Below are 12,096 nucleotides of genomic sequence, written 5' to 3'. Positions count from 1 at the left end.
TAATCATGGATGATTAAATACAGAAGAGAATGCAATTACAGATTTTAAATCCTCATTATTAGCATTAGTATTAGTATCCTGCAATTTAACAGATGGATTCTTCAGCTTCCAAAGAGTACTATGTGTTCCATGTATTAATAATGACTTGATGTTCTATCATTATAACATTGTTAAAAAGTACAATTTAGACTTTAAGGGAGCAAAAGAATCAATAAGTACCATTTATGCATGTTGATTCAGGAAAAAGGTTGACTGAATTTAGTAGGTTTGGTTTTAAGGTAAGTGTGAGTATGACTGCAGCTTTAGTTCTTTTCTTGTGCTTTAGTTTTCTAAAACAATAACAAGAAAAAATATCTAACTCTGCCCAATGTCAATTTAATTTAATGAACAGAATTTAAGATTTTGGTAAGAAGGCAATGTCCTTTTGCTATAAAGTTGATGCCAAGCTATGAATCACATATACTAATCTTCTGTTCTGTATGTGATTTTATGAAGTGGCAAACAAGGATGGTTGCTATTTCAATAGGAATTGATTACGTCATATAATGTATGATGCCCTATTAGAGCTGGGTCCCATCAATTAAAGAATGCCATCCTGTGCCTTTTCTGACATAGCACCTGCCCTCTGGAACATTTTACTGCCTGAAATCAGATTGGCCCCAACCCTGCTTGCCTTCTGAAAAGTGTTGAAAACCTGGTTGTTTGCCCAGGCATGGGAGTTATGTAGTTAGTTAAGCCCAAGTGTGTTGACATTATATTACACTGCTTTTTATTCTGTCTGATGTTTTTCTTTTGAATTATATGTTTTGCATCTATTTAAACTTTCTTTGCTGCCCAGAGTCACTGTGATGAGAAGGGCGGTCATATAAAAATAAATAAATAAATAAATAAAATACATAAAGTCATAGTAATAATGGAAGCTTTAGTTAATGGCTTGAGTGAGTGGCAAATCACTAAACTTACCCATCAGGTTCTTCCCTTTGCCCATCTTTTGAATTCTGTTCATCTCATTCTGGCATGGGAGGCCTAAAACATAATTCATAAGAATGAGTTTCCAGATGGTGAGGGACAGACCCTCTAATGATTAGCTTCACAATTGACAGGCAATGTTGTCTATTGCTCACCTGGGAATGAATGAACTACATATGCTTGTACTGTACAGCAGAACAAATGCATGACATTAGCTTTACTAATTAAAAAATTCACAACATGCTATGCTTAAAAATAGTGTTTGGGGGCCATTTTATTTGTTAAACAGTTTTTTCTTTCTCTTCATTGGCCTGATATAAACAGGATGCTAATTTACCATTGGCTTGTCAGTTAATTTCCACATTTTAAGAAATTGCCTAGGCTATAAACTAATAGCAACTGAAGCAGTTCTGAAGTTTTCATTGCAATTCATGGCCATGATCTACATTTCTCAGGGTATTTACAGAGCATCCTGCTGTTTAACCAATGGAACAAAGACCTCATGGGATAGAACTTAGTGTGTTTTGCAGTAGTTGAGTAGTAGACCACACAAGATTTAGAAGTTTGGCCCTACAATGGAGAAGGGCAGAAATTTTTGTGTGCATGTCAGATACATGTTGCTGGCACCTTCCCTCTCTACCTGTAAGCTGAATGTCTACAAAGTATGATTTTTTGTTATAATGTTTCCAAAAATCTGTATGGGATATTGCAAAGAAGGTTCTCCATTCCTCTCAGAAGCAGCCAAAAAGCATCTGCTATTCCTGCTTAGACTACTACTGAAACAGATGGGACATAGAAGGTGTCATATTGATATAGAGATGCTTCTGTGGATGTGGCAAGAAATTAACAGCCCTTACAGAATACTCTGCAGATTTCTAACAAAATGTAACATTCTGAGTGAATGTCTTCTGTTTATGTAATAATGGTTTTGTTTATGCTTATACAGAAATATAAGGAAATATAAAAGGAGTAGCAAGAAAAATGTGGAGAAAGTAAAGAATAGTAAATTGGAAAGATGAGGATGAAAATGCAAATCTTTTGTTCAAAAAGAAAGATTAGAATTAGAAACAGGTAAAACATATTAACAGAGAAGAATTTCATGAAAAAAACTAATACATTATGAAATGGAAAAAAGGAAAGATAGAAAAAGGATATATGAAATTTGATAAATTTATCTTTGAATATATTAGGGACTGTCTGGATGGTGTCTTTACCATTCAATCTTTCTTTGTTCTGTTTAAATAAAGAGTTTAAATGAAACAACTCAAGGAAAAAAGCAAAATACCTCCATATCTGTTTTCAGATAGGAGAAACAGCTCTAAAACAGAAACACTGGAAAATAATCCTAAATTACTAAATTACATAAAAACTTTCTTTCATCTGGGGAAAAGCTGATCCTTGACCTCAAACAGTCTCTGTGTATCAATAAATGTTTTTGTGTTCATTGTGAGAGGGATATAGGTGATAATAAGCAGATATGGGTATGAGAAAAGTCAGTTGTCTACTATTAACCCTCTCACCTTGGAGAAACAGATAATATTTTAAGTCAAGTTAATGAAAGTATACCGGTTATGTGTCTAATTACTGTGCCAAACAGGGGGAAAAAAGGACTAAAGGGATATCTATCCTGTATTCTACCCATGGCTTGTTTGAATTGGACTAGGCTATAAATATTGACTTTAATGCAAATGTTGGAGAGGAACCTGCATTGGAAACTATTGGAAAATATGGACTAGGAACCTGCAGGGAAGCAGGCCAATGGCTGATGCTTCTGTGCAGAACATGGTCTGTTCATTGCTAATACATTCTTTCAGCAACCCAAATGACAGGTCTATACCTGAATGAATCAACAACATAGTAATGGAATAGATTACATCTTATGTAGCAACAGATGGAAAAGTTCTCTGCTGACTTGTAAAATACTGTCAGGTGCTGAGTGTGGACCAGACTATCAGTTACTAATCACAGAAATATGCTTTAGACTGAAAAAAAAGTCTAGAAAGAATCAAATCCAAATGAGATATAACACATTCCTGAGGAATATAAGATTGAGGTCAGGAGCAAAGACCTGGACCATTGTGGGAAGAATTGTGGGAAAAAATTAAAAGAGGAAGCTGGAAAATACATAGGAACTTGGAGTGCAAATAGAAGAAAACAACAAAACTGGAAGAACAGGGGATCTATTTAGGAAAATTAGAGAAATCACAGGAACATTCCAACATCATGTTAATGTCATAAGGAATACACATGGAAAGGATTTAATGACGGAAAATAATGTTTTAAAAGGTGCAAGGAATACATGAAAAACTGTACAGGACAACCAACTTAGATAAGATTGAATTCAAGAAAGAAGAAGTTGACAATGAACCAATGGTGCTTGAGGAGGAAGTCAGATGGACTATAAACCAACTATCAATTAGAAAAGGCCCAGTGGTGGATGAAATTGCCACAGAGTGCTTAAAGGAAGCTGGTGTGCCAACAGTAAAGAACATGATAGCTCTCCACCAACTAATATGTAAAGAAACAGCATGGCCCAAAGACTGGAAAGTCTATCTATATCCCAACCCCTAAAAAGAGAGATTTAAAAGAATTACAGAACAGTAACCTTAATACCATAGACCATCTGAAAATCCTTCAGAATAGATTAGAAATTTATATGGAGATAAGTGGCAATTGAACAAGGAGGCTTCAAAATCAACTATCTGATTCTTCTGATAAGAAATCTCTACAATAAGCAGTGAGAATGGAATTTGATATCACCAAATGGTTTACTGTTGGTGCCATGCCTATTCAGTCTACATCCTGAATATATTATTCATGCCATAGATCTGTAAGAACTGAGGACTGGTGTCAAAATCAGTGGAAGAAAAGTAAGTAATTTGAGATAGATGGATCCTGATGACAGAAAATGAAGGCAGAAACTAAAGAAGACCTAAGACCAATCATTCTAAAAGTAAAGCAGGAGAATGAAAAGGCAGGACTTTCTTTGAACATCAAGAAAACAAAGGTGATGTCTACTGGAAAGGTAGAGGAATTTAAGATAAACAGTGAGTTGATACAAGCGGTTAGCAGCTTCAAAGTTCTAAGCTCCAAAATTGATAAAATGGAGAATATGTAAAAAAGATTCAAAGAATAATGATGATGAGCAAAAAGGCTTTGGGGGCCTATACATCTCATGAAAGATCATGACATTTCAATTAAATCAAAAGCTAGAATGGTCTTCTCCTGTTACGATGTACAGATGTGAGGAATGGGCTCATCGTGTGAGAGGAAAAAGATAAATTCCTTTGAACTACTGCGCTGGAAGAACTGCTTTGCATTCCTTTGATAGCCAAGAGAACCAACCACTTAGTACTTGAGGAAATCAAGCCTGAGTGCACACTGGAAGTAAAGACCACAAAAACAAATACAAAAAACAAAACAAAAACAAAAACAAAAAACAAAAACACCTTATAATGCTGGGCAAGGGGAACAGAAGGACAAGAAGAGGCTGACAGCACTTGGGATAGAAAGCAGAAATGCACTTACTAAGATTGCATAATGTGGTGAGAGACAGGACATCTCAAAGAGTTTTAACCCATAAAGTCACCCACAGGTGGTTTGAGTCCATCAGACATAACAATAAATATTATAAACATATATAAAAACAAAACTAAAGAAATGAGAGGGCTCTGTACCCTGTAGTGAACACGGCAGGAACATAAACTTGCTTCTTGTGTTGTTCAGCAACTCATTTGCTATTCACTAGACTCAAGTATTGGATATTTGGATTTTTGCATCCTTAGGCACTGAACTTGTGAATGCTGCTCTCTAGATGGAATAGTTACATGAGATATTAAATCATTTGTACATGAATATGAACATCAGTTCCATTCTTAAAGATGTCCATTAACTCCAGAATTTGCTTGTTCCATCCATTAAAAACCACATTAATTATATTGTGGAAGTATGGTTATAGATATCATACAAATCTTCACAATCTCTTTGCCTTTTAATTTTACTTGGAAGTGACAGTATAGCATACTGAATTGCAATCCATTTTCTGTCACATGGAATTTGGTCAATTACCTCCAGGCTTCTGAAAGCAGTAACACCATTCATTGTTGGAAAGCTTTCCATCTTTGAAGGAGTCGCAGGAGTTGAAGAGAGGCTTAATGCATGGTTCATACTTATCAAGATAAATAGCATTGATCTCAGAGTGATCAAGGAGAAGGTCATAGTTCATATCCAGTTTGTTGAACATCCAGCCCAATGAATCCTTACAGATAGGTAATATGCTAGTATCAAATCCTGTAAAGGAAGGAACAAACAATTCCAGCTAAGAAAAACACAGTTATCTAAAGAATGTTAAAAAACACACACCCAAAAACACTCTAATTGTGTTCTCCTGTTTTGCAAATAATGATGGCAAAACTGGATTTCACATTAATGTTTCCTTCTTGACTTGCTAGAAAATGAAACATGATCTCAATTCAGAACTAAGTGAAAATGAAATGGATGAGCTGAAGCTGTGGTAAAGAAAATCCTCAGAGCATTATGATTGTTTCATAAAGGTGGATGTGGCCCACAGTTAAACAAAGACTTGTTCAATCAGAATTCAGTTTAATTGTTCATCTATAAACAAAACAGTCTTCATTAAATAAAGTGATTTATTTATAATTAAAGAAAGTTGGTCTTCAGTGAACCATATATTCCTATAGTGGTTCAAAGAAATTATTAAATGCTGCTGGAATTGGCATTTGCAATTGAAATAGGAGTCATATATAACAGAAGAGAAACCAACATTTCCTCCTCCCCTCACAATTTTAGCAGAAGCAGCACTACTGTCTTCAAATTATCTAGAAGCTGAGAACAAGAGCTACCATGAAGGACACCTTAGTTTTCTGGATTAAATTAATTAATATCAATAATCTCACATTCCTTAAACATTTGATCTCTGCAAAGCATTGCTTTGAAAGCAAAAAAGCAGAATGTTCCCTGCTAGTGAACTGTTTTCTCTTTTTTAAAGGAAAAGATAAGTTGGGTGCATATATTTTGAAGCAGAATCATTTTAAAATCTCAGGTGTACATGGATGAGTATTAACTCTGATAAAATGAACCTGCATCTCCAGGAAAATATGCAATTACATTTTCTCTTTCAAACGTCTAAAGATCTCAGGTTCCAACCTCCAGATATGACAAGTTCCCAATCTTCCTTTCAGACCTACTGTGCTAAAATCTCACTTTCTCTTGCATCCCTTTGCTTCTGCTTCTTTCAGGGTTAATGATAAGAAGATACACAGTTTGTCAAACAATTTTCTGCAATATTTAGATATCTAGCTGTGCAGAACTTTTTGAACTCTGATGTATGGTAACCAGGTAGTAAGTCACTTCTCAGGATGGCCAGGCAAGATATCTGTCAGTCCTCTGTCTGACGAAGCTGTTATTTCCTCATAATATATGAAAGAAAGAGCTGTATTTCCATTTGTAAACATTATGTATCAGAATTTTCCATGTGATGTGTCAGTTGTAAAGGCCATCCTTATAACTGAAGAAAACCCCTATCACTCAGACTGAAGAGTCTTGAAAACTATAAAGGCACTATAATGCACTTGCTATTTTAAATGTTAATTTGTGGGAACAGAAAGGTATCTTACTAGAAGAATTAGTGGCAAACCCAGGTGAGGATCATCAGTGACACTGGAGGATCATCAAAAGAGGCTTGGCAATGCAGACATTAATGTTATTTTATAACATGCTGCATTTAACAGATAAGCTAGAGATGTGATGGATGAGGTCTGAGCAATAGCTCCAGTATCCTGCTTTTTTTTTTTTTTTGCAGTATGTTATGTGGTTGAGCATAAATATAACACAAATGAAAAATACTGCAAAATAGTGCAAAATAAATAATCAAAATACAAATCTTGCTCACCTTTAGTTAAGTGATCATGAGCAACTTTGCAGAATAAAGCTCTGACTCACTATTAAACATGAACATTTCTTGAATCAGATTGAAGCGAACCAAGAAATTGTTTATATGCTATTTATAACTTTTTAGGCCGTTACCTGTTAAATGTCTCCAAAGCTCTATTTGTTTATTGTTAAATATGCTTTATAATTACCATGGAATAAAAGCAGCAGAAGCTTACAGCCTGCATGTCCTGTTTGTGGCATCTGGTGGGAAAAAAGATGCTGAACTAGCTAGTCCTTTGGCTGACTCCAACAGGGTTTTTCTTATGTTTCATTTGTGTGATGTTGATGATGATATCATGGTGCAGATGTCATTTGTCCTTTCTTGCCCCTCCCCTAAGTATGCCCATATGCATGGATCAGCTATCACTAATTCATACAATTTATTCCATAAAACAGGGAAGCCCTTTCTTATGGTGATCTCATAAGAGCATTTGGTTTCAATAAAGAGGCTTATGTGGTCTCCAAGGATCGATCGATCTATCTATCTATCTATCTATCTATCTATCTATCTATCTATCTATCTATCTATCTATCTATCTATCTATGATCTTTCAGAATATTATAGAATCATCCTAGAATTTATCTATAGAACTTTATGTCCACTCATCAATTCAGACATAGTATTTCTGATTGGACATAATTTCAAGTCATCTAAAATGAAATGGCCAAAAATATGCAGTTATTTCTATAACTAATATTTTAAACTTCAATATTAACACTCCATTGATTCATGTTTTTAATTTATCCAGAAATGAATGTGATCAAATGTCATCCCTCTATCTTTCTCTGCCATAGGAGATCTTTTGCATATTAAAAATAAGAAGATTACATATTCCAGGTCCAATATCAACTTTTCCATCTTTCTTTATAAAAACTCTACAATGTGCAAAGTATTGGATTTCCATTTGCTGCTCATTTCTTCCCATAAATACATACTGAGTTAGAGGATTAATGCACTAATTGAAATCTCTGTGACTGCTATTAAATTAATCAGCTGGTTTATTGGCTAATAAAATTGATGGCTACTATAGAAAAATAATTCTGAATTCTGAATTCTCTACAGAGTTTATTGGTTTTATTTCTAGCATGCAACAGCTTTAGTATAACCCTTGTATACTGCTTTGGCTAAGCTACAAGAGAAATCTAGGAAAATAGAGTGAAGACAGACATAACAGCACATCCCTTGATTGCAGCCAATGGCAATTTTATAGTCTAATCCAGTGTTTCTTAACCTCAGCAACTTTAAGATATGTGGACTTCAACTCCCAGAATTCTGACTGAAGAATTCTGGGAGTTCAAGTCCATACATCTTGAAGTTGCTGAGGTTGAGAAACACTGGTCTAATCCATTGGAATATGTATCAGCAACTCAAACCATTAAAAAAATAAATTTTACTACTGCTATCTCCTTTATGTTAATGAGGGTTGCCACTTTTAAAATAAATACAAACAGTGGCAACATGTGTTTTTACTACCATCAAATGTTCTTAAAGGGATTGAAATCGAAGGGGTTTCCTTGTTACAAAGTGGGATAGGGAGAAAGATGACAAACAAAGAAATGAGCAAGTGCTACACTTAGCTAGTCAATTCTGTAGGAGAGACAGTACATTCAATGTGAATAAAGCAAGAGTCCTTCCACCCTTATCACATTGTTGCAATGTGCATTTTGAATGCATAAAGTAGAAATAGTGCAATTAATAGGGGCATCATAATTGTGTTATGATGCACTGTAAAGATCAGATATGGAACACAAATGTTGACTGTATTTTTTAAAATACTAGTTTTAATATAATGCCCATTATGTATAATTACAAGAAGGATTTTTTTTTTTACATCTAGAAAATGTTCTTTACTTTGATTTATAGGCATTTTGAAAAGAACTAAGACAAAAATAGCTGGATAAATGGATATTGCTGTTGAAAATGTTAATACTAGGAAATGTTTCCAGGACTATATTCTACTGAGATACTTAAAATTGCCAGTGTGTAAAAGTGGATTTTAGTAAGTCATCACTTGGCAAGGCACAGTTTCTTGGCTTTTTCTAAATCATCAAGAACAAAATGGTAAAGATATTTTCTTGTTTCTTTCTAAACAACTTGAATTTTAAGTAAGCAATGCATTCTGCCTAAGATATCTATTTATCAGAATGTAAGCAACAGTAGGGATTTTATCTTGAAAATGTTTTAGATAACTGATAATTTAACTCACTTAATGTAAGTTCTATGTAGAAGAGGATTCTAAATATTATTTACTTACTTATGATAAAGAGAAATAGTGCCCTAAAACTTTCAGGCTTTGAGAAACTGCCTCAATTGCTATACATTGCTTCCTATTTCAGGAACTAGGACTGAATATATAGAGCATTTTCTGCAATAAAAAATGTTGCAAGGTAATTTTAGATGAATAAAGCCCAACTTGAATTCTGCCTTAGCTCATAGATCTTATAATGCAAATAATAATTTAACTGATTGCAATTCTTAATCCTACAGACTAATAATATAGCATATTATTACTTTCCCCCTTTTTTGCATAACATATGTAGTTTAACAAAACAGTGGAACACTCTAGCCAAAGATACAGTGAACAAGTCAAGCCTTGGAGATGTAGAATTTGTGGAAAATTTGAAGCCTGGAAAAAAAAAAGTATTTAGAGTATATACATTTTTAAAAATACTCTGAAAATTTACAATTATCTTCTTACTTTGGGGTAGAACACTATAACTTGACTTGCTCATAAGATCAAAATGTATGGTATAAAAATGTATAATGTATGGGTGTTTCATAAAATCAAATCTGTTTGGACAAATGATTCAAGTTAGTAAAAATTCAATTATTGACACAGATGATGGAAATATAAATAAATATAATAAAATGAAATGAAATGGAACACAATATACAGAATTCCAAACTTCTACTTTTCTTTTTCTTTTTGCATAAAAAAAGGATTATTTTAGATTCTTTGCCTTGTTCTATTTTTCTAAACTTCAGGTTAGGACTCACAGGGAGGGGCAGAAGAGCTCTTTCTAGTCCAAATCTTTAAGACTTGCTGTATCCTTCTGGGCAAGTACAGTGGCCACGTTCTGGCTTCTAATTTAATCTTTGTAGAAATAAATGCTGCCTATTCTGCTGCCCTTCCAATTCTTTGATTCTTAGGCTACCTGAGGACAGGAAAAGATCCCCCAACCTATACAAACGTGCCCCAACGGAGCACTGAAACAAGGAAGGGATTGAGGGCGCCCTCAAAGCAGAAATGCATTTGTTTCTGGCAAGCATCGCTTATCAGGAATTACAGGACTAATAAGATTTATTATAATCCTCTGTAGAAAATCTTCCTGCTCCTTAGTTTTATTCCTTTTCTTAAAGAAAGTATTATGTAATCCAATTTGTTTTTCATTTTTCCAGTTCATAGGAAAAACGAAACTAAATTAAAAAAGGACTTGGGGAGGGAGTTTTTTCCCCCCAGGTAGAAGCTTATTGCTAAGGATTCCTGTTTTGACATAGTTTATTCAGATCATAAGAATAAGCAAGCATGATTTGATGGAGATGACAAAAAATTACACAGATGTACAGTGCTGGGTAATATAAAAGTTATACAGGGAGACACTATAACAGAATTCTATCCCACGCCAGTATTGGCTCAGTCTGAGAATTATAAGAAATAAATGGTCAAGAAAATTGGGGCTAGAACACACAATTAGTTTATTACACATATGCTGTCTACCTCCCCCTCCCTCCCTATTGAAGAAATAAGAGAACCCTCTTCTGCAGGGCAAGATGCTCCGATTGGGGCAGAGTTGTAAACTGGCCTCAAGGTTAAAGGGCTTTTTTTGGGGGGTCAATTTACCAAATCCACGCAAAGTGTCTTGCCTAATTAACATACCCAGGAGCAGGCACATCTGCTTCTTAGGGAGCGTATATAAATGGGACACACTTCTTAAGCAATGGAGGAGGTTGTTGGCATTGCTGGTGTTTTATATGTGCTGTGTGGATTGGAGGTGATGGATGAATCCAGGAACAGTTGGAGGAGAAATCTGCAGCTGAGGACCCATCAGGAACAAGAAGGATCAGAGAGATCTGCACAGCGGTCTGGCTGATGGAAAAGACTGCTGCAGTTGGAAAGGACAAGCTGTGAGTTAGCTTCCAAAAGGCTTAGGAAAGAGTTATTTTTCCCTCTTTTCCTCCTCCTCTTCTCCAGGCTAAAAGCAAGCCTAAGAAATACTGAAGCTGCCTAAGAGAGTATGCATATCAAGGTTGCAATTTTTGAAATTCACAGGTTTCCCTGTGTGAAACAGGGAGAGAATAATGAATCAGTTAAGAAACTGTAAAAAGCTTTATATAGAATGTATGCATAGGTTATTAAATTAAGCCCACTGAATATATAAGAAATAAGCACAAATTTTTTACTTGAAAAGGGACAATAAACCTTACTGTAATTTAGTGAATTATGTGTATCTGGAAAATTTCTGCCCCTTTTCCCACCCTCCATCAAATACTCAAAAGGGATTCTTGTGAATCAACTCATCATAAATGCGTTGAGCCATTATCTGGAATGAGGTCCACCCAAAGATCTGGATGTCTCCCACCCTACTGGTGTTTCAAAGGGGCTTGACCTGGGTCTTCTCCCAAGTCTTTAGCAAGGATGAGTGAAGCCTCCTTGGATTCTTTTTTCTGTTCCAGTCCAGTTTCTGTCATCTTGCTATCTTTTATTCCTTATTTTTTGTTTCTGGCTGTATCTTTTTTAAAAAAAAGTTTTACTTGTGAGTTGCCCAGAGTTGTTGGGAGTTGGGCAGTATATACATTTAATAATAAATAAATAAACATATGACTTGTCTTGAGCAGTTGGTTGCAGCATCTAGCTCAAATTCTGTAGCGGCTCCAAATGACTGCACCTGAAAAAGCCTTCCCTGATATGGGCCATTCTTATACACCTAACCCCAAGACTATATATTAAGAAACATTTAATGTAATCTTTCATCCATTTCTATTGAAGGCTATTCAAGGAGAATAAGATAATTCTGGAGAAAATGGTTTTAGAGGAGCCAGATTCAGTGCAGAATAAGATCTTCTACAGCATTCATGAGAAACAGATGTTAACTCTCATATTTCTAGTCTTATGAGTCATGGAGTTGAAAGTGGGTGGAGAAAAAAAATCCTTTCTGCATTCTGTGGAGAACAAA

General features: G+C 35.0%; 1 protein-coding gene across 3 annotated transcripts in view; it reads right to left on the bottom strand.

The window, feature by feature from the left end:
* The window catches only part of SPOCK1 (SPARC (osteonectin), cwcv and kazal like domains proteoglycan 1), a 524,632-nt gene that overhangs the window by 14,972 nt on the left and 497,564 nt on the right, over positions 1-12,096 (bottom strand). For 2 of the 3 annotated variants that reach the window (XM_088133786.1, XM_088133787.1), the window contains exons 8-9: positions 5,038-5,259; positions 964-1,026 (exon numbers count right to left, since the gene is read on the bottom strand). In XM_088133786.1, the coding sequence (XP_087989912.1) occupies positions 964-1,026; positions 5,038-5,259 (285 nt within the window). The remainder of the gene's footprint in view (positions 1-963; positions 1,027-5,037; positions 5,260-12,096) is intronic. The other variant, XM_088133789.1, reaches the window with a different exon arrangement.

This window comes from Python bivittatus, unplaced genomic scaffold, assembly GCF_059951505.1.
Source record: "Python bivittatus isolate LINGU-HERP-01145 unplaced genomic scaffold, Pbiv_v1 ctg000080_np1212, whole genome shotgun sequence".
Lineage (NCBI taxonomy): Eukaryota > Metazoa > Chordata > Lepidosauria > Squamata > Pythonidae > Python > Python bivittatus.
The sequence above is the reverse complement of the archived record's forward strand: the minus strand, read 5'-3'. Positions and strand labels throughout refer to the sequence as shown.